Here is a 21,962-nt window from a genome sequence, read left to right as displayed (position 1 = left end):
CTCCATGGCACCCCATCAGACTTCTTCTCGAACGTGCTTGTTTCACCTACCCTCGATGACCACACCACTCTGGCCCTTTTTCTAGTCAATTGCAGTAACTCTATGTGACAGAGGGTATAGAAATTGCCCCATTCGCAGGGCGGATAACGCGTGAGAGACGCCGGCAGCCGATCATTTCGATGAATCAATATTATTGTTCTTCTCACCGTTTGCAGAAGTCCCACTGAACCGAAGGACCAGCAACATTGTGTTCAAGATCAATCGATCCATGGATTGTCTCGAGGCATACTTCGTACATAGTTTAGTTTAGATAATAGGTACCAGCTTGACGGTGCAAAAAGCATTTTGGCATTCACGGATTGATCCGTTTCATTTTATCTTTCCTTTTTCTTTTCTTTTTTCTCTCCTATTTCGAAACGACAACTGGCCAAGCCATCCACCTCACGTCAATCAATATTTTTCTCGGTCTATTGGTCTTCCTGCATACTGCCACCTGCAACGAGCCACTCGCCCAGTTGGTCTCCATCCCACCGTCAGTCTCTTGCATGCCGAGTACATATTTTTATATTGATATCACGCCAGGTTCCATAGCATCGTGCGCCGTATCCTGCGGCCGAGTCAGAGGACGGCCCGGAAACGAAAACTTCTGTTTGGTCACCGCCCCCCGCTCGAAACCTGCGACAGTAGCGTCATACAACAAACACATCATTTGATCATGGGTTTTTGCAGGTGCACGCCCGTTCCTCGATCAGAAAAAAAAAAAGACAGGCGCCCCCGTAATGATTTTCTTAAGAGGTCGGGCGCTGAATCCATCACTCTGCATGCAACGAGGAGGATTGGACAAACTAAACTAATGAAAATGGGGTTATTGGGGCCCAACCAGCCTCACCGGTTGGTATTGCCCCTCCATTCGCACCAAAACAGTTAGTGATGTTGAGTTGGTTCCATCTTTTCGGGTCTCTGTTTGCTCAGCGCGGGTGTATCCGTATTGCCAATACTAAACTAATCACAAGAGCCACTTTCTCGTTGGGGAAATAAGGTGATTCCTCTGTCTTCTCGAGCTCGGCTCTTCTTTATGGGCTCGGGACCAGATACAGGAATTATCGATTCAAGTCTATCTCAGCTAGCATTAGTTTACTTCGTAGCCACGAATCCCTCTCCACCGACCATTTGATAGTGTGGCACTTGGATTGGAGAGATTACTTCCTAGCAAACCCTGGCTCAGCTGGCGAGTTTGAACGGCGAGAACAATATCCTGCTGACGGATGGCAAACTAAACTGTTGTCAACTACGAAAGAGATTACGCAGAGTGTCGGCGTATAAGCTACTAATATCGCCACCAGCTTTTCTCATCTCTGCTGGACGAAGGCGAAACTAGGACCTGCATTTTTCACCGAATCCTTCGTACAAAAGCAATTGAAGCTGCTTAATCCACCCCGCTTTTCCCAACATCTTGTTCGTCAAAAGAAGGAGGCGGGTCTAGCAAAACAGCAACTGAGGGGGGCGGGCCATGGGAAATGCCGCCTCTATGGGCCGCATTCGAGAACAAAATGAACGGAGGGGAGGCCCAACGAACTGGGACAGTAAATCCTTACCCGACTCGTCCGGCCCATCTTTGCGTCAATCCGCCCATCTCACGACGAGGCACTAACCTTACCCGTTTCTTGATGCGCTAGTGTATCTCGGGCTCCTTTTGGAGAACAGACCCTTAGAGATGGCTAGCCCTTCCATCCAAATCCCTGAATAACTGTTGTCTGCTTCTCGAAAGCTGGTAAGATCGGCTCGCCGATGGAAGGATAATTTGATGCTTACTTTGTACCATTATTCGGTCCCGAAGAAAAAAAAAAAAAAAAAAAAAAAAAAAAAAGACTCTGGTTCCCTAAACCTGCAAAGTACTGCAGGGTTAGGTTTACGGAGTAATTCGTATTTCGCACAACTATTAAATACAGTTTCCGAGAGTGTCCAGGATGATGTGTGAGAGTTGAAGAGGTGATTGTGATCACAGCCCGCCCACAAGCATCACACAAAAGGAAACAGGCGGTGAGGATGAGAGTGATGGTGCAATGCTTGTTCCGTCACATGAAGAAAAGCAATTCGATGGCCCTGAACCGCTCAATTGGGTTCCATGGCGACTGTGATGAAGTGGCTACTTCGTGAGACCTGCGAAGGTGTGCAGGTTGATCACATATCTTCCCCACATCTTTTTTTTTTTTTTTTTTTTTTTTTTTTTTCTCAGTGTCGTTGGTATCCGTCGGATGACGTAAACCCATTCATTGCTGCAATTGCGAGGGTCTCAGAAGTGGGGTTCGGAAAACCTGTCGTCGGAAACGGATACGAGGGAACAAGTGAGCAATGAGGGGAAGACCAAGCAGTTCCACCAATATTCACACCTTCCGGTTGCGAAACGGAGACTAGGACAGGCGTCCCGGGCTTGGATGTAACCACGGACCTTCTGTTTTGGTGGGTTGGAGTTACACTTACATAAGTACACTGTTTATTCACGGTATAAACACAAGGGGTTCATGCGAACTTACACGGTATACAGAGTACATGCTCGGGCCCACATGAAGAAACGACGGGTGGGTTGAGTGATGCGCAGGAAGGGAGGAAGGGAGGAAGGGGGTGTGGAGGTTCGCTTCTGGCGGGCGGAGCACGGAGCAAGAAGCCGGTACCATATTGTCGGGTCCAGCCCATGAGGCAGCGCTCAATCGCACTTTGTTTTTATCTCGGTTTTCGCCACCCCACGCAAAACTTGATATTGAGCTCCGCTATATTCAAAGCTTTGGACCACACGACGGGAAAAAAAAAATCTGTCAAGCCGAAGTTTTTGGCCGCCATCGGACTCCCGATCGTCATTCACTTTCATCTCTCAAGTACGTCATTGGTTCCCCTGGTCGTTCCCGAAACCCGAGAACACGGACGGGCTAATGGATGGCAGCACCCTCCAGAAACTAGATTACTTCTCGCAAGCACTGGCTCGAGAAAAGTGGGCCTCGATGTCTGAGTCGCTGAATCGTACCACAACGAATCAAATCTAAACTGCCCAATGCCGCAGTGTACTCCGTAATATAAGAGTACTACCTCGTACGCTTGCCTGGAGCAACTAACTTTACAAACCTACTTCGTAGAAGGATTGTCTTGGATGAGGGGCTCTACCATTTAATGATTGCTTCTCATCGATAGACAGAACGCCAGTGGCGTTGCTAGAAATATGTTGTCCCCTGCCTGAAAACCTTGATTCTGGAGGCGGTTGACTTCTGTCAACTTCGTAAATAATGGAGGTTAACGTTGCCGTGCGACTGATAGCGGGGTGGTTGGCCACGTATGGAGTAAAGAGCCACTGGTTAATATCAACTTCTCAACTGGTTGGCAAGTACTTCGGTATTCCCGTTATATTCCCGTTAATAACAGCATCTCTCGTCACTTGCGGTGGGTGTTCTTTCTCGTCGTTCGTTCCTAAAGCTGCTGCACAGGGCAGTGGACTCATTTTCCCCCATTAGTGATCTAAGCTATCCTCGATTGAAGAGAGCCAAGGCTGCAAGAGTGCATACCGTCCAATGGCCAGTGCCGACGAGACCACTCCGCGGGAAGATCCTGCTTCCCCGACCCTTGTCTTGCCGAGTTGCATCACATAAAGTGTGCCCCGCCGGTGAGAACCGGTGAAAAATCAGTGGTTTGTTTGACGTGTTTTGTTGTTCTACTATTAGTACGAAGTAGCATGAGGATCTTGTCATGACTCTCTCCCAGCGATATCATCGTCTTCCTCCTGTACGGGAAATTAGGAACTGCAAACGACAACAAAACGGCTGCGGAACCCCACACTTCCGGGCTACGGGTGCGGGTTAACACGCGCAGATTCTATTTTCGACTCAGCACTGACATTCAGAGAACCCACTCGCTGGCTGTTATCGGATGGGCGGTTTTTCTTTCTCTGTTTGCTTCCTTTTTCTTGTTCTTGTTTGGCCTTGGCGCGGGCCGCGGAATGCAGCCTAGGCCCGTCCGGAAACCAATGGAAAGAGCTCGGACAGTATCAACCAACATGTTCTTGTTTCGTCATGCGCCCATCTGCATTTCGCAGAATCCGGGTGGGTGTCAACAAGCCATCCCAGGTGTCTTGGGAGAGCCGCATACGCACCCTGTTGTTGCTATTACACTTCTGAGACTCGCTCTGCTGTATTCATCAAGCGGGCTTTGTAGAAATGGTATAAGATCTGCGGGCTGTGGCTTCGGGGAAGAGCTCCCGCTGAAAAGCAAAAGTTTGGGAACTACCTCGGTACACAGCAGGGACGGGACGTAGGGTCCCCTTTCATCCCGACGAAACAAGCTGGGTATCGTATTGGGGCCAAAAATATTCCAAGATCATTCTCGGATGATTCGAGAATGCGTCGGATCCTCTAGAGCAGGCTTTTCCGTCCCGCCCGGCAGAAGATGAAGAGAAGACAGAAAGAAAAACGGCGGCAAGGACCTTCTCTCTCAACGGGATCAAGGGTTCGATGCAAACTAGCGGGCACTAAGCCTTGAAGCCAGGAATATTCTGCCTAGTGGCAACACTCAGTGGAGTTTCCCGCACCTTCCCGCCTAAAAGCTCCTAATTAGTTGTTAGACCGCCTGGTTCAGGCGTGAAGTTACAGGGTTGTCCAGGGCATATTTTACGATTGAAGGATTGAATTTTTAGGGAGGACGGGAAGGCGGAAGTGATGGGGAACAGTGGAGGCGGGAGATTGACAGGAGCAATGTTGCGCGCTATCCGCTCCATTTTTCTCAGAGAGCCTGTCCCTGTTCGCCCCTGGTTCCACTTATGAAGTACGAACACCAGTCCGTGGGATGTAGTGTATTCGTTTTGGTGAGCTCGTCTCTTTCTGCTGGGCCTCGACTGATCTCCCCCTCCTTGCCAATGATTGATATCCATGCGGGACGATCAACTTCAGGTTACTGATACTGATAAGCTGGATTTGGGCATATGGAATACTACTACAAGTAGCTCACGTACACGACAATGAACCTGCTCACTCTTGTGGTACATGCGACACCCACGCTGGAGGATGATGAGTGAAAGTGGAACTAGGACGGAGAAATAGCTCCCCCTTGTCAAAGCCGAGGTTGAGCTGCCGACAAGGGTTGAAATTGAGGGGATGGAGTCGAAACGACAAACGAAACGGGAGACGTCAGCTCCTAGTCGCTCCGGAAGCAATACCGTAACACTGCTGGCACCTCTTCCACGTCGTACAGGGGTGAATCAGTATCCCATGGTTGAGCAGCATTCCACTTCAGTGCAGACAACTTGGACTTTTTAGAGGGGCTCGATAAGGTCTTCCCGAACTGGGAGAAAGCGCCGGCCACGGGGCTTTATCCTCTGAAATTCATTGGCGATGCCCCTAGCCAGCACGAGCAATATGGGGCCCCAGACCCTTGGCAAGCCTGGAAGGTGGAGGGAACCAAGAGGGGATATCGTCACATTTCCACAAAGTAAGTATAACTCCCGCTTCTTCATCAGGACCTTGCATATCACGGATGGGCGCATTTGAGCTCGGATTCGCCGGCTTCTGCTCCCCAGGTCTCCCGTGCTCCCCCAGGATTTTACTGAGGACCCATCGGTATAGCCTACATCAGTCCCTAGATCGACTTAGACTCCGCTCTTGAAACAATACAGAAGGACTAGCGGTGATGATGCCTTCTTTGTCCAAGAGTAAAGTATGCCGAGGTCTGTCCGTCTCCTTTGTAATGGACAGGTAGGACCAAGAGTGGGACAGAACAACGAGGACGGAAAGCATTCCTTTCATCGAACCAGGGTCAAGACGTGCTTTTCTCCTTAACTGGCATACTGGACGCCCCATCCGGCTGCGGGCCGTGTTCGGGTAGCTTGGAAAGACTCCTCTTTGTGAAATTTCGACACTAAACCGACTCCAGCATTGGAGAGATTACCCTTGCTTATCCTGCCTGCCCTCCCGTTCGTTCTTCACTGTTGTCTGGGGGGGATTGTTTCCCTTTTCCTCGAACACGTGTACTTGCACTAGCATTCTTGAGGATTAGCATCATGACCATGGGGTATTGGTTCCCCCCCTTTTTACAAGTCCCATCGTTAACGATGACTGTGTTGTTCCATAGACGACGTTCGTCCGGTTTCTCCCGCTCTCTCCTCAACTTGGCTTACTAGGGTTGATGGACAGACATGGCACCATCGTATGCAGAGCAAGACCGTTTTTGGTTCGACCCGCGGCCGTTTTTTGTGTTCCCCGAAATTTTGCATGGCATCAAAATACTACCTCTATAGTTATCATATTCTTCAGGAAGGTTAGATATCTGATACAAGTTCCAATTCGTCCTACTTCGTACACATTCACCACGACATTTAAAGACCACTTATGAGTGGATCAACAATTCTTGGACACCCAAGGTTGAGGGATATGATGAAGAGCCCGCCTAATTTGCTTCCTGCCCAATTCAAACCTCGTCGCCTGGGGGGACCATGACTAGGACCCTGTCTACTGTCCATCACTGAAGCTCCACGTCATATTCTTGCCTTGCGCGTTGTGTCGTGGATGGACCCGAAGCAAGGATTCTCGGCTTCTTTTTGCCTTTCCTTCTTTTTTGGCGAAGATTTATCTCCGAGGACGGTGAGGACGGGTCGTTTGAACGGCAGGTCGACGAGCTTGGTGCCCAGTCATTCCCCTAGCCCGAGATAGCGTAGAAAGGGGGATCGGGGAATAGTTTTGACGGGAGGAGAGCTATGCTCATGCTTTGAAGAAGAGGGAGAGGTCATTCCGGAGTCGGGTCCTGGTTCGGATCTCTTGATAGGTGTTCCCCACAAACCCGCCGCAGAGAAATACTGGTGCGCAGAGCGTACGAGTAGAACCTGGCATTCGCCGGGCAAAGGCGGGAGCTAAGACCAGAGCGGCGACTTGAAGTTTCTTGTTGCCTTCCCAGTTCCCCCAGTCAGAGGGCATAAGACCTAGGATTGAAAGGACGCGAACCAAGTGAGGCTAGGACCCAATCTTCCAAGCAGTGGCAACATCAATGTAAATGTTCATGAGTATCAACCGACTAATCTCTGTTTCTAGACAGGCTCAGCTTTGGACCGAGACCCATTCGTCGATAGATAACGATAGACAAAGCCGCAGAAGCTCTCAGCATTGCTTCAGTATCGATATTATTAGCACGCACAAGAGCATCGCCACTCCAAGCGCTCCATAAATTTTGACGCAGAAGACAGAGAAGATACAGCACTCGTATTAACGCGGAAGACGAATATGAATAAAAACGAAAAAAAAAAAAAAAAATTAGAAGAAAAGGGAAAAAAAATGAGGAAAGCGATAAGCGGCGAACGTTGATAGACTCAGCAGTCCGAGGACCTCCCTCCGAGTCCGCCCCAGCATTCTTTCACAAGTCCCGATACGAACCGGCGCCTGGAAACATCCCTGGAGATGCGCCGTATTTTCGGTGATATATTGACGCTTCATGGTTACCTTGCCGTCAGCCAGTCGACGCTGAGAGACTCGCTCGTCCTGGTCGAAGCCACTCATCTAGCCGACATGCGTTGAGCACGAACCCTTCATCTTCAGCAGATCCGGCGCTCACCCCCGTTACTGCCCATTGTACAAAGCTCGAATGCTCCCCGGAACATGTGACACCGGCGTCCTCGATGTCTTCCACAAGTACGCTAGTTCGGGTCCATAGGAGCCAAGGTCATACCAAGCTTCAATCCTAAGCTTGCGCTCATGGCAGAGGGTGACCGCATAATCCAGCGGGCATTGGGTGCAGTGATGCGTGACCTCTTTGCCGGGAGAATCGCATGCCTCCTTCACCACTCTCCCAAGCTCGCCGGCGTGAGCTTCGTGCTTCTGACACAGCGAGTTATATACGGGGATGGTGGGTAGCAGGCGCTCATGTGGGCAGAGGAAGTGATTCCATCTTCCTACATGGAGCGACTTTAAAGACCACCATTTAGCCGAGAAGGTGCTTGTTTTTGACAAGATGAATTGTCCGTTGACAACCCTAGGTTCGTAATGTAAGTCGAGCCTAGAACTGTGCGGGCTGCTCACATCGGGGCAATAGAACCACTCTCGCGCCGTGCGGGAGGCTAGAAGCCTCGCCAAATATCTCGAATATCGTGGGTTGGTATTCTCTAGTCTGTAGTATTTGAGGGCGAGTTGGACATGTCTCTGGTCGATGAGATACCCCCACACGTACGAGATTCGCTCCATTTTTCTCCGACATTCGTAAGTACGCGGCCGTTTAGGTGTATCCCGAGTGCGAAGCCTATGTATGTCGCAGCACCTGTTGCAGACCCAATAGTCCGGTAAGTTGTAGGCAATGCCGAACCAGAATTCGAGCTTATCTTCCTCGGGCATGTCGCCCACCCGTTCTATCCAGCTCCCTCCCCAGTAGCTGCGCAGGGCTCTGCATGTTTGCGAAAGGTGGAACCTATCAGACCATATAAAACGGCCATCCATGACAGCCAAAACGTCCAGAGGTATTCTGAGAATCGGTGGGATTTCATTGCTCCTTTCCTTGCTGTTTCTGTTGTTGCCATGTCCGTCGTGCTCGGTTTCTGTCCCCGTTTCCACACCGCCCGGTTCATTTGGTTTCTGCGCGGCCTCCAAGGGAAAAGTCCTGGTTATTGTAATGGCCATGGCTTTTTCTCAACATGGGAGAGCTCTATGTGAATCTGGGCCTGAGGTTCTTTTCGTATTGAAGGTAGCCAACATCTAGACCTTGGAAGATGCGAATGGAGGCATACTTCCACTGGCATAACCTATGTTCATTTATGAGGTCACAGCATTCCATGGCTGTACATGAACTAAGAAAGTTTGAGCCTCAAATATCACTCTGCTGATACAATTGATACCTTTCAGGTATTGTAATGATAACAAATTGGCCATTTAAGCTTGAACAATGGTTGTTGCACATGTGAAGAGAAGGAGAGACTTTGACAGTTGCTGTTGATGGTTGATGGGGTTTATTGCTAGCAGCTGTCGGCAGTGGGCGACCCAAACCAAGGGCTGTCAGCATATTTACCTTTTCCCCAGCACGCTTGGAGCTCTCCCAATATTTACTTCGTGTGCTTGGCTCTCAGCCTTAGATCCCCGCCAAACAACGACAGCTCTTCTAGAAATAGCTGTGCCTTTCGCATCTCAAGATGGCGCCCGGTAAGGCCTTCAACCACAATAAATGCTATTGTCCCTCGCCAATTTTGCTAATCATGTGCCTTCCTAGCAATCCAATACGAGCTCTCCCCGCCGCCCGCCGACGCCGTCTCGGCGCTCTCCTTCGCACCCAACTCGTCGAGATTGCTCGCCGCCTCGTGGGATAAACACGTGCACCTGTACGACGTAAAGGGCGAAGATGGCCAGGGAACGTTACTGCGCAAGTTTGAGCACCGCGCTCCCGTCTTGGACGTGTGCTTCGGCGGAAGCGACGACGAGGCTTTCAGCGCCGGCATGGATTGGCAGGTCCTGAGGTAGAGAGCCCCCCGAAACTTATGGAGGTGATGCGGGGGGAAGGGAAATCGCCTCGGTGTGTTTTATAGAGGATGCGATGGACTAATTGACGACGCGGCGCAGAATCGACCTGTCGACTGGCGAACAGACCGTCCTTAGCAAACACTCCGCCCCCGTCAGGCGAGTCGTATATTGTCACAACCAAGGTCCGCGGCCCCCAGATCATGAACTCCAAAGCCCCTCGACTAACTTGTTCCCTCTTCTACCTCTACAGGCATCCTCGTATCCGCCTCTTGGGACTCAACCCTCCACTTCCACGACCTCAAATCCCCCACCTCACAACCCCTCATCGTCTCCCTCCCCGGAAAACCCCACGCCCTAGCCGCCAGCCCCACCAAGCTCGTCGTAACCATGACCTCCCGCCTCGTCTCCATCTACGACCTCTCTGCCGCCTCCTCTGCCCTCGACTCCGGCTCCCCGACCCTCCAAGCCTGGCAGCAGCGCGAATCCTCCCTCAAGTTCCTCACCCGCGCCGTCTCCTGCATGCCCAACGACGCAGGCTACGCCACCAGCAGCATCGAGGGTCGCGTCGCCGTCGAGTGGTTCGAGGACTCCGCCGAGTCTCAGGCCCGTAAGTACGCTTTCAAGTGTCATCGCCAGCCCGCCCCCGAGGGCGACGGCGACGTCGTTTATCCCGTTAACGCACTCGTTTTTCACCCGGGTTATGGTACTTTTGCGACGGGCGGTGGGGATGGCCACGTTGCGCTTTGGGATGCGGAGGCGAAGAGGCGCATGAAGCAGTATCAGAAGTTCCCTGAGAGCGTTGCGGCGTTGGCGTTTTCGTCTGATGGGAAGTATCTTGCTATCGGTGTCTGTCCTGGCTTTGAGACTGGCCAGGAGGATTACTCTGGTGAGGGACGGACCAAGATATTTGTGAGGGAGTTGGGCGAGGCCGAGGCAAAGCCAAAGGGAGCTAAATAAGCCTATTGTTTCTGTTCTTTCCCTTCTCGTTGTATCCTTCCATTCCTTTTTATGTGTTTATATTTTCTCGATGAGGACTGAAAATACCATGGCGTTGGTAGGACATAGGGGCGGAAAATCACGAGTGTTTTTCTATGGAAAAAGAAATGGCTAATCGTATTCGTTTTCCTCGACACCATTCATTTTTTTGGTTTTTCTTTTTTTTTTTTCTTGCTGTGGCAATGAAGCAAGATTCTTTAAGAAATGGACCATCTACAATAAGAGTAGTTAATAGAGAGCTGCCGAACCATAAGAGAAACAAGAGACAACAAAGTCCCAGCATCGAAGCTCGAATTCGCCTGTCTCCAACAAGTAGGAAAGTAGAAAAAGGAACAAAATTAAAAACATTTATACCAGCACGCCTCCCGCCCGAAATCTCCCACAAGTAAACAAAAAACCCACCCACAAGAATCGCCAACTATAAGAAGTAATTTCGCCGTTCTTATAAAAAAAAAGAAGAATTTCCCAAGTAGGGGGGGCATATCCGAAAAAGCCCGCTAAGCCCAAGCCCTGTTCACTTGACCCGCGCATTCCTTTATAGGACCCAAAAGGACACCATTGATATCAAGGGGTATTGAAGACTTTGGAAAGAAAAAAAAAAAGAAACCATGAAGAAAAGGTTGACTCTGCCGACCGAGAAGGACAAAAAACAAGAAACTCCTTCAGCTCCTATCCCTGCGCCCCGCCAGCGCCCCCTTGCTGCTGTCCAGGTGGGCCGCCAAAAAAGAACCCGTCAAAGGGATTGACCTGCTGTCCGTCTAGGTCCTGATTAATCCCCGCGTCCCAGCTCAAACCGAACCCTAAGGGATCGAGGCTTCCGAGGTCTCCCGAGGGCGGCGCACCTCCTTGCAGCGCCTGGAGGAATTCCATCGACTGAATATCCGGGTAGTCCATTGGGTTGCCCTGAAAGGGACCTTGCTGCTGCTGCTGCTGCTGCTGTTGTTGCTGCTGTTGCCTGAGGTATGCCGAACTGCCCTGTTGCCGCGCCATCCGCCGACCGAGACTCGGCGTCGCGAGGAGAGCCGGATCGATAGGCGAAACCTCTTGCCCTCCACTGGGCCCGCTGCCGTCCGAAGGGCTTGGTCCCGTCTGAGCCTGTGCCTGCATGACGCTGTAAGCGTCCTCGTAGGTCTTGTTGCGGGGGAACGAAGGTGATATGGGCAGCTCGCTAGCGGCAGAAAGTGCCGGGGAAGACAGATTATCCATGTCAAAGGCGAGGTTGCGCGACGTGGGGCCCGACATGGTCGTGGAGGTTGAGGGGCTGCCGCTGGAGGATTGCCAGTCCATGACGGGGCCTTCCCTTGCCGTGGCAGTTGACCGGCGTTTTCGAGATGCGCGGCCGCCGAAGCCGCCGTTGTGGTTGGCCATCTTGACGGTGGCCTTTGCAGTGCGGTCGAAGGCGTCTCGGCAGGCTTCGGCGGGGGGGCATTTGTCGATCATGTCTGTGAAGACTGACTTGGCCGCAAGTATCGTGAAGTCGACTTCATCCATTGTCTAGGAGAAAGAAAAAATTAGATATTGTACTGAGTACGGGTAGACGAGCTTTGTGCCTGGGGCAGGGGGGGGGGATCAGAAGCGCCAGGTGGGAACCTACCAATCGACTCCTGACAATAGGCGAGTGCCAGATTGCATAGAGATACGCAATTCCCGCCATAAAGAGGTGATGCGTAGAGAGGTACGTGTAGCTGACGAGGCCACTTAGATGAAGCTGTCGATAAAGACGGAGAATCTTCTGGCCGGCTTCCGCGACCTTGAGATATATCCTGTCTTCATCCTCGTCTAGTTCCGCAGGATATCCGGTGGGACTGTCCACTTCTTTAGAGGTATTATACTCGCCCTCGAACATTGGTGGCACGCTCAAGCTGTTCCGGTAGAGTAGAATGATGGCCTGCCAGTAGTTGAGCTCCAGGAATTCAGTCGAGAAGGCAACTCCCGTCTTCTCCTTCGAAGGCGCTGTCATCCGCCACTCGTAGAGCCTGCGGTCGATGTCGATCCTCCATGACCTAAAAGATGCAAAGTTCACCAAGAAGGGAGATGGCAGACGGATGTGCATGTCGGGGATGTTGGCGTTTTGTCGGCTTGCTCGCACAAGCTGAGTCTGTTTGTACATCAATACCTGGAGAATCTCGGACTGCAGGAAGCGGAGCCTCAGGTAATGTAGCCCCACGGTCTTATAACTCGGCTCTTGATTGTCGGGGGTGAATATCCCGGCCTTTGTGATGTACTTGTCGTCAACTTGCGAGGGAAGTTCTGTTGTTATAACCTGGTCGCTAATGCCAAACGGCCGACCAACCGAGACGCTAATGAGGCGATCGAAGGCATAGGTGCACCACCATAATCTGCGGCGCATATCTCGCTGGTAGAGGCGCTTACCCTTGTCGTTGGGCTGCATATCGGCCAGCCGGGGGTTCTCTTCTGACTCTTGCTTAACCTGGGAGGTCTGGTTTCCAGAGTCACCATCGCTTCCATCTTCAGAGTGCAGACCGAGATCAACAGCGAGTCGCATAGCAACACCAATTATATACCTGCAGGAGTTGAAAAGGGTTAGTCTAGACATGTTGACGGGGGTAGCAAAAGTGAAAGAGACAGAGAGAGCCGGCTGTAACTTACCATAGTCCCGGAGGAACCGGCCTCAGGAGGGCAAAATTTGCTAGTAACAGAATAGCTTGCAACACGTCAAGACTGTTTCCACTATTGCTCAAGCATGATTCTAAGTGTACGATGGCACTGGCGTGGTATTCCTCTGGTTCCGCCTGCGCGGTCCTCGATTGGTCGACTTCCATCGAGCCGCCCGCCGGTGGACGCGGATCCGGCTTGGTTCCATCATCCACTATCACGCCGCAACCAATAGCGCAGACCATGTTCAGCATGTATAGATCGCGAGGTGATCGGTCTGCGGGATCAGTAGCGTAAACCCGATCATAAATCTCCGTAAACTCTATACGGTGAAGGATAGGTATTTGAGGATTGGCGAGTTGGAAGTACAAGTTCACCAGCTTTGCACTTATCTCCTTATCGGGGAAGGGGGCAGGCCGGATAGTCGGCTTGGTATGGAGGCCAAAGAAAGATTCCCGAAGAGAGGCTCCGCCAGTGATGCGTGAGGGTGGTTTTTGGATGGTTCCGCCAGGGGTCGGCGCTGTAATGGCTTTATCGGTATTCGATGCCTGGTCGGATACAGAGTATTGGACAGCAGCCAAAACCACGCGGGCAAAGGAGACTCCAGAGGTGTCGGCAAGGGAGCGCGGCTTGGTCGAGCTAACAATATTGGGCATACCAGATGCCTTCGGGTCGCGCCCCGCGACCTGTACCGAGTCCGATCCGGAGGTCGACTGCTTCTTGCTTGCGGGGCTCGATCCAACAACACCGGTCTCGGCGACAGAGAGGCCACCTTTGGGGCCGGAACCCGTACGCGAACATAACTCCAGGTCATCGGCGGGCGGGAAAGAGATTTTGTTCTCGAGGAGGATGTTTTCCAGTTGCTCGACTCGGGTCTCTAGGTAGTAGACGTAGCTTCAGATACCCTCCAAGTCAGCACGACCGTTATACATTTCTCGACCCTCCATCGCTCTATCACAAAATAACAACACGACACAAACGACCGCAGAAAACAAAGAGCATCACAGCGCCCGCAAGCCACCCCTTCATACAGCTTTTACCCACCTTCTAGGAATTTGTTTCTTCGTTATCGGGTCATAGCCCACACAGGCGACGCCGGCCTTCGCGCAGCTATTACAGCTCGGAAGCTTCTGATCGCAGCGGTTTTTGCGCAAGCGACAACGATTACAAGCACTCACGTTGCGGAAATTGGAGCTGTGGCCGGCGCCCCTGGGATGTGCTTGATGGGTATGCGCATGCACGTCGCTCGGCGACGACTGGTCGTTTCCGGGCGAGGGAGGCGAATGGTCTACCGACGACCGTCGCTGGCGCTTGGGTGGCTTGGGGTTGGGCGAGGGCGGGTCATGCTGGGAGTTTGGCATTGTGCAGGGGGGATTCGAGATAGGCACAGAGGAGGCGGAGTCGGAGGAGAGAGGGGAGGGGAGAGGAGGAGGAGGAGGCGGTGCGCTGAGGGACTCGGGCTCTGCGCGAATTTGGATGGCAAGCGACGGTCATCTATCGAGCATGCAGACAGACATTGGTGACGTTATTCCCAAATGGATCAATTGGGTCGTGGTCTGGTAGGGTTAGATCGGGGCGGAACGTGCACGGGGAGGATGAAGAAAAGAGAGTTTGAAGTTTTCGAGACGGTTGCAACATCGATGGGCGGTGGGCGGTGGGGGAATTTTGCCGCTTTCACGAACTTGGACTTTGACTTGTTGGGAAGGCGGGACGCGGCACATGGAAAGCTCGGAGCCCCGGCAGCTCAGCGCGGGGGCATGGGCGATTGGCTATTTGGGATTTTGGGGGGTGGTGTTTGGGTCTTTTGGTCTTTCGGGTCTTTTTGGGATTTGGATTTGAGCCTGGGACTTGGGTATAAGGAATTGGGTTATTGGCCGGGGGGAGAGGTCGGGTTGGGGGTTGCCAGCTGTCTGGGATCAATCAATTGACGGGCGATCAAATTTGGGACATTTGGAACGTTGGAACGTCGAAACATTGGAACATTGGAACATTGGAACAGAACGTTGGAAACTCGGATGGCAAAACACTCGAGTTGCTAGAACAATGAAACGAAGCCAATTGATAACAAAAAGTTGTCAAAGTTTTCGAGGCGTCGGAAACAACCAATTGGCAGCTTCCGCCTGCCAGTGCGCGACGGACTGCCCGGCCCCGGTCTTGTTGGTGCTGGTGGCACGCAGTCGGCTTACTGCTTGTACGTACTTGGCGAAGTTGACAATGAAATTGATGCTGATGGTACCTGCTACCTCGGAATTGAACTACTCCGATCTCTTTGCTGCGCCATTTTATCGATGGCTGGGAGTCTACGCGAGTCATCATCAAATTGCACGACGGATCAGATTCGAATATTAGCATTTTCGAGCTAATCTGCCTCGAAATTGATCCATGGATCCATCATTGATGCCTTTTTGAACTCAACTTAATCCTTCGTAGTGTACACCTCCACTCCTTCGTTGTTCAAAACGGGAACAGTGCCTGTTGGAGCCTAGAGCCTTACGTTGAGCCGAGCGTCGACACTAGCGTAGCGTACTGATAGTGCGCACGACGCGGCGCTAGAGTCCAGAACCGAGAGCGTAACTTTGAGTCGTGGTGCCCACTTGGTCAGTGTTGTGCCTGCGAAGTAAACTTAAGTACACAGGTAATACCGACGATGCGGACGATGCAGACGATGCAGGGCCTGAGCGAACGAAACAATTGTGCCTAGTATTACTCATAGGCCAGCAAGGTTCAGTGGCACGTGTTACTCCTTCGGAACTTTGACCATGAACCTTGAAGTTTACAAATATTATTCTGCTGTGTACCTCGTACGGACGAATTGACTTCATCGTCGCTTTGATGTTGCGAACAATCAAAAGACCTCGGTACATCATACTTCGCAGGTCTTGATTACGAAACATTTAAACAACGAATGGAGCCAGGCACTGTGGTACCAACGGCTTGGGAGAGTGCAAATAAATCGTAAAAAACAGAAAAAGAAAACGTAACGTTGAAAGAATGGATGCTGTTGATGGAGGAATCTAGGAAGTGGAAGTGAAAGTGGAAATGGAAATGGACATCCAGAAAGGGCAAAATCTGAAGACAACAGTACGCAATCATTGAAGGTAGACAAGGGAGCCCCTCTCTCGATTGTCCACCGTTGTGTGCCATCTCGTGGCTTCAAAGTTGGATGATTAAGCACACCTTCGAGTCCAAGAGAGACTTTGGACTTGGAAAGAGCTTGAAGGGACTATCAGATCAATGTAGTTGACATTTCCCATCACCTCTTCTGAGTAGACTGTAAAACCCGATCCATGTAAGCCACCCGCCCCGACACACCGGACTCACCGGGACTTTATCACTTCGAGTGGCTCAAATACTAGAATCGGGGATAACCCAAACAGAACTGTAATGGCAAGACGTTGCATCTGAACTGGACACTTCAACCAACACACGAATCCTGAAGCCCAACCCGGCTGGAGTGGAGTGAACCGCGACGTCAAATTGATGTGGTGTATATTCAACAAATCTCCGGCAAGCTGGTGCCTATCGAAAGACAAGGTTGGCTGGCATTATTCAAGCTCTTAAAGTGCATAACCCCATCTAGTTAAAACCCTTCCACCCGTACCCGTTTGCGTGGTATCAAATAAAAATATGCTTCGTATACAATAAACGTCCTAGTGTCTTCAAAATGTGTGTTGAAACAGGAAAACGGCACAAAATCAGGACAACAAGCCCAGTTCATCATCATAGCTGCTTTCGAAAAAAGCGCAGGTGCAATAAAAGAACAAGCATTAATGGAAACACGACCGAAAATGTAACTGTCATGTGTGAGACGTCGGTCCCCAATACTTCTCGTGAGAGAAAGAGTCCCATGACTAAGGTATTATGAAATTGGTAGCCGCAAATAAAACAACCCAGATGACGATGACAGGAAAAGGAAGAGGAAAAAAGTGCTAGGAAAACGTCGACCAAAAGGATAAACCGAAACCATAAATCACCAGGCCCTCTGATGTTTACCGCAACCATGCTTTTTATCTGTCCTCCGTAACAAACCCGTCTATTATTTCCCTTTAAACGCCGCTCCGGATATCTTCGTTGCTGAGAAGGTGGATTCCAAGAAAATGTCGGAAAAAAAAAGTGTGTCGTTGTCGATTAAAAAAGAGAGATATCAAAATGTTAATGGAAAAAATCAAAATGAGAAGAAAACCTTCTGCTGGACTGCGAGACTGTGGTCCTGAGGGGAGGGAGGGAGGGGATACAATCAAGTTATTCGCGACGTTCCTCACTGCTCGACAGTTCCGGACTGGGGTCTGCAGGAGAGACCTTCGGCGTCTCGTCAGGTTCGTCGAGTCGCCCACGAGGTTCCGTCAGACGAAGGCTCAACACAGCTCCGGCAATGGTAGTAATGCCGCTGCACCACCACGCCAATCCGGAGTAGCCGCTCTGCAAACCCAACGAGTAGAGGAATCCCGAGATGGTTGGACCGAACGCACGGCACAAACTGGCGGTAGAGGCGGCGACGCCATTAATGGTTCCCAAGGAAAGGAGAGTGGGCGCCGAGTTGGTGAGGAGAATGGCATTGCTGGGATAAGCCATCGTCGAAAACGTGCACTTCCAAATCACCATGACGTAGATCCCGACCATTCGGAGATTCTCGGGGAGGAGGACCAAGTAAGGCGTCGTAAGATACAGCAGGAAGTAGGATATGGCGATGAGCCGGAAGAGGGTCAACGCGCCCAGCTTGCGGACGACGAAAGGGAAGAGGAAGACCGTCGAAACCATTGAATAAAAGCCCTGGACTGCGAGAATCACACCAATCTCTTTAGTGTCGAGTCCGAATCCCGATACAAACTTGAAGGGTAGCTCGACTTCGGGCGCTGGTTCCGGCGGCGTGGTGCTGAGGAAGACTGGGAAGAGCTGATCAAAGGTCATTGTGTGGCTGGTGGTGAGGTGGTTAGCAGCGCTCACTAGCAATTTCGAACCCACACCTCAGAGGCGACATAACAGAACAGGGTACCTACAAGGCAAGGATGCCATATGAAATGATATTCAGAATGACTGGCTTGGTGAATATTGTCTGAATGGGTTTCGCTGGCGGTGCCAGTTCCCCGCTTGCTTCGAGGTCCAAGGGTTCGGGAGAGCCTGACCCGGGGCTAGACGTGAGTTCTGGCGAGCTCTCGCTCGTTTGGTATCCTGGGAGCTCATCGAAATCGTCGAGCAGGGGCTGCTTCTCAGCCTTGCGGCTGGTGGCCCGACAAGTCTTCGCCGACACCCACTGCGTAAGGCGCTTTCCGAGTTCGATTCCCGGGTCTCGCCTAGACTTCTTGCCAGCGTGAGTCTCTTCCAGAAACAGAATTCCTACGACAACACCGCAGCATACTGCGACGGCGCTGAAAAGGTTAGGCAGCAGATATGGGTACTTCTCCCAGATCGTGCCACGAGGGAAGAGGTCGGGATAGCTGATGCAGGGTCGCGCAAGCGCGCCACCAATCATCGGTCCAACGATAGATCTGTTGCCGGTCAGTCAGTGGGATTCAGTATCGGAGAGCCTTTTTTTCCCCGCGAAAACGACTTACCCAAGACACCAAACCAATGGCATAATTGTATACGCGCGAGCTGGAAAGTGAGAGAGACCGTTAGTTGCGCAAAGACCTTGCCATTTAGTTTTGTTCGGGGGACACGCGGAACTCTACGTACGTTGGTGCTCCTTTACCGTGATAAGCTCAGCAACAGTTGTTTGCAAAACACCGATGTTGCTATTAGTTCCAGTCAGTCATCAACTTCTGCAGCTGAAAAGTCCCCCGGAGAGGGATAAACGTCTTGCCTACCCGTTCAAAAGGCCACCCAACGCCCTCGCGAAGAGGGCAACTGAAAGACTGGGAGCGAATCCGAAAATCAAGGCGCTAATGGCTGTTCCGGTCAGACCCATGAGAAGGATGGGTTTTCTTCCGACCTTGTCGCTGAGCCTTCCCCACATAACACCAGTTGAGAATTCTGCTAGGGTGAACGCCGAGGTGACCATGCCAGCATAGACAGAAATCTTGTTAGGATCATCTGTGATATGGAAGTCCTCGATCATGAAGTAGATGTAAGGGAAGATGGACATGAACGCAATAGGTTCGCATATCCGGCAGAGGGCTATGTGTTGAATTGTTAGCGACATCTCATGGCCCCATGCCTCCCTCTAGACATCCGTTTATGGTCTCCATATGACAGGGACCGGAAGCTTTCCAAGATTGATGTAGGCGGACCAACCTAGGATAAGCATTTGCTTCTTTGGAAACGGAGGTAGCTCCCTTTCACTCGAGGTGTCCTCAAGGTCCTTCTTGGAACCCTGGGTTCCGTAGCCCTTCCTCATGGTGTCTCAATGGTGTCTGAGGACTGGGTGCTAATGGAGACGATATATGCGGCTGCTCCTGATAAGCGGCAGAGGAGAAATTCTCTAGTGACCGGCGAGGGCACGCGTCTGATATCACTTTCTAGATCAATGGTAGGTCTTCCGGTCAAAGGCGTATATGATTAGGGCAGTGTCCTCGATAGCACGTGGAAGGAAGCCGGGGGAAAGGTTGATTGGTGTCCGTGTAAGAAGAGCTGAGCTGAAGATAAAGTCTTGTTGAGCCGCGGCCTTTGGAAGATATGTAGGTGTGATGGGCAGTCACTAGGGCAATGGAGAGAGTATGGATGGATCGTTCTCTAAGGACGATGAGATGCGTGTGAGCCGCGTATGAGGGTAATGGGTGTCTCGAGGTGGGACGCCAGAGTCTGGGAGAGGATAAGACGATGGTTCGGGTGACGATGTGGCTTGCAATGGCTACATATACAAGGCCTAGTCCTGGGGTGAGCAGCAACTCGGTTGGGCGGGAGTTTCGGAGACTAGTCTCAAGAGAAGGGAGGAAGTGAAGGGGGGGAGGAAGCTAGTTTATCAACGAAGCTCTTGGGCGAAGGAGCGATGGGGACAAGGTGAGAGGGAGTGGATATAAAGGCAAAGAACCCAGGGCAGAGGTAAACACCCGCCGTGTCGTTGACAAGACTGACAAGGACTACCTTGCCCAACACGACGAAGGGGTTTCGGTTCCAAGTCCCCAACTTAAGCCGCAGTGGTTGGGGCTACTGCCCATTGGGACTACCATTGGGGCCATTGGGGACATATGGACCGGGTAGGTCACCAGGGCCATGCTCGGCTGCGGAAATAACTTGGCTCTCAGATTGGATAGGAACGGCGGTGACGGGAAGCGCCAACAATAATACCAAGGGATAAGCAAACATCCTCGTAGTACGAAGTAAATTCTGTGTCTGAGTACCGGGCCACTACTGGGAAAACATGGCCAGGAAAAAGGGAAAAGTAGTCGTATACTACGCATTTTCCAATCAAATCCAAACTAGTCCTTTTCGTTCAAGAGGGGAACGCCAGGCCGGCGCGACGAATGGGGGTGTTAGCTTGGGAGTTGCTAGCAGAGGGACCAGAAAGGTTCCAAGTTTTCGGGCATGATGGTCAGTGAGACAAGCTCCGGGGGTGTGAGTTCCAGCCGGGGAGCCTTCCAGGGGAGTACGACATGATGGTGGGGAGAGGGTGTGCCTAGCGTTGGCTGAGTGGGGCAGCAGGGGTAGCAATGCTGGGAAGGAGAGAAGGGGACTCAGGTAGTGGCATGTACCTCCCCTGTCTTCATTTTGCAGACCTGCTCTCTCGACTGCACTACCTCATACGAAGTATCCATTGATCATTGTACCAACGGCGCACCGGGCGATGGGCCTGGCCTGGCCTGGCTCAGGTGCACTTGACTGGGCTAGTTACTCCACTGCCTGACCTTGCCTTTCAGTTCTGTTGTGGCACGGGTACGAGAAGGTATCTTGATCAAGTGGGTAAGTGCGAGGCAGTACGCGAGCTGCTCTTTCTTCTCTGGCTGCACTTTTGACCCTGTTTCCCCCCGTTTCCTGGATGCTCCGGCTGTGTACGGCTCACACCTACCGCCAGGCCGGGCGATTTGCTGGGTGTCCAGGCGGCACTGCGCAGCCAGTGCTGCCATTGAGCTCCGGAAGTGCTCAACCTTGTGAACGTAAACCACGTCGTAAGAATGGGAAAGGAAAGACGAACAATGTCTTGGGCGACCGAGAGGAGGACCGCCACTTTTTCCGTTTTCCCCATGCTGTCAATCGATCGTCAAACTGATCCTGCGCCGTTTCAAGACATGCGAGATGTCGTATTTTTTTTTTTTTAAAGTTGGCAATAAGCCCTACGGGTGTCATTTTTACCAGCCGTCGATCCACCCACCGCCTCGTTCCAATGTCGACCATCTACATATGAAGTAGTAGTGTACGTACAATCGTAGCACGTCTCCACGACAGATCCTATCGTGGAAGGTATACCCTGCTGGATACATACTTGTAACATGCACTTGCTGCGTCCACCGCGCTAACGGTAGGGCAGCAGAGGTCCTCCTGTCTGAGACGGGAAGCCGCAATGGGGTGAATAGTGTAAGAGATAAGCCTGTGGGGTGGCAGCAAGAAGGCGGTATGGGGGCGGTGACTAACAAAGGTAGGAAAGTAGGAAGAAGACTGGAGCTTTGAGGCGTCCTGACCTCGACCCGAAGTGATGTTCAATCGATGGCAGGGAGAGGGGGAGGCAGAGAGGGGGTCCAAAACGAGCACAAGACTTCATCGGATGAGAGGCGCTGCCACGCCATCATTGATGTTTTTCAAGACTTGCCTTTTTCTTCTTTCTCTTGCGCCGGACAACAATGTGACCTCTACAAGTGGCTTCAGCGCCGCAGCTAATAGTACTTTGTGTGAGTTGTATTATAAGAGAAAAAAATTCGGGGTGAAACGTCACCGTTGGAACGACATCTTTGTACACTTCAGTGCTGTATCACCTTGGCCAGGCCATTTCATCAACACGGATGTGGTAATAACGAGAGG

The 21,962-nt window shown here is 51.6% G+C and overlaps 3 protein-coding genes and 1 pseudogene across 3 annotated transcripts; 1 reads left to right on the top strand and 3 right to left on the bottom strand.

Annotated features, from left to right (window-relative positions):
- Nucleotides 1-7,580: 7,580 nt before the first annotated feature.
- On the bottom strand, nucleotides 7,581-8,630 carry SAPIO_CDS7282 (annotated as a pseudogene; the record flags this gene model as incomplete).
- A 506-nt stretch (nucleotides 8,631-9,136) lies between these two features.
- SAPIO_CDS7281 (Mitotic checkpoint protein BUB3) lies at nucleotides 9,137-10,418 on the top strand (the record flags this gene model as incomplete). The annotated part of the gene is made up of 4 exons (XM_016789170.1): nucleotides 9,137-9,146; nucleotides 9,214-9,457; nucleotides 9,561-9,643; nucleotides 9,712-10,418. The coding sequence occupies 4 exons, from the start codon at nucleotides 9,137-9,139 to the stop codon at nucleotides 10,416-10,418; spliced, it is 1,044 nt and encodes a 347-aa protein (XP_016640997.1).
- Nucleotides 10,419-11,126: 708 nt separating this feature from the next.
- On the bottom strand, nucleotides 11,127-14,434 carry SAPIO_CDS7280 (uncharacterized protein; the record flags this gene model as incomplete). Its single annotated transcript, XM_016789169.1, has 5 exons — nucleotides 11,127-11,951; nucleotides 12,052-12,982; nucleotides 13,068-13,967; nucleotides 14,118-14,203; nucleotides 14,252-14,434. The coding sequence occupies 5 exons, from the start codon at nucleotides 14,432-14,434 to the stop codon at nucleotides 11,127-11,129; spliced, it is 2,925 nt and encodes a 974-aa protein (XP_016640996.1).
- Nucleotides 14,435-17,315: 2,881 nt separating this feature from the next.
- Nucleotides 17,316-19,407, bottom strand: SAPIO_CDS7279 (uncharacterized protein; the record flags this gene model as incomplete). Its single annotated transcript, XM_016789168.1, has 6 exons — nucleotides 17,316-17,988; nucleotides 18,071-18,559; nucleotides 18,626-18,665; nucleotides 18,747-18,805; nucleotides 18,878-19,187; nucleotides 19,305-19,407. The coding sequence occupies 6 exons, from the start codon at nucleotides 19,405-19,407 to the stop codon at nucleotides 17,316-17,318; spliced, it is 1,674 nt and encodes a 557-aa protein (XP_016640995.1).
- Between the last annotated feature and the right edge of the window lie 2,555 nt (nucleotides 19,408-21,962).

This window comes from Scedosporium apiospermum, assembly GCF_000732125.1.
Source record: "Scedosporium apiospermum strain IHEM 14462 chromosome Unknown SEQ_SAPIO_0110, whole genome shotgun sequence".
Classification (NCBI taxonomy): domain Eukaryota; kingdom Fungi; phylum Ascomycota; class Sordariomycetes; order Microascales; family Microascaceae; genus Scedosporium; species Scedosporium apiospermum.
The sequence above is the reverse complement of the archived record's forward strand: the minus strand, read 5'-3'. Positions and strand labels throughout refer to the sequence as shown.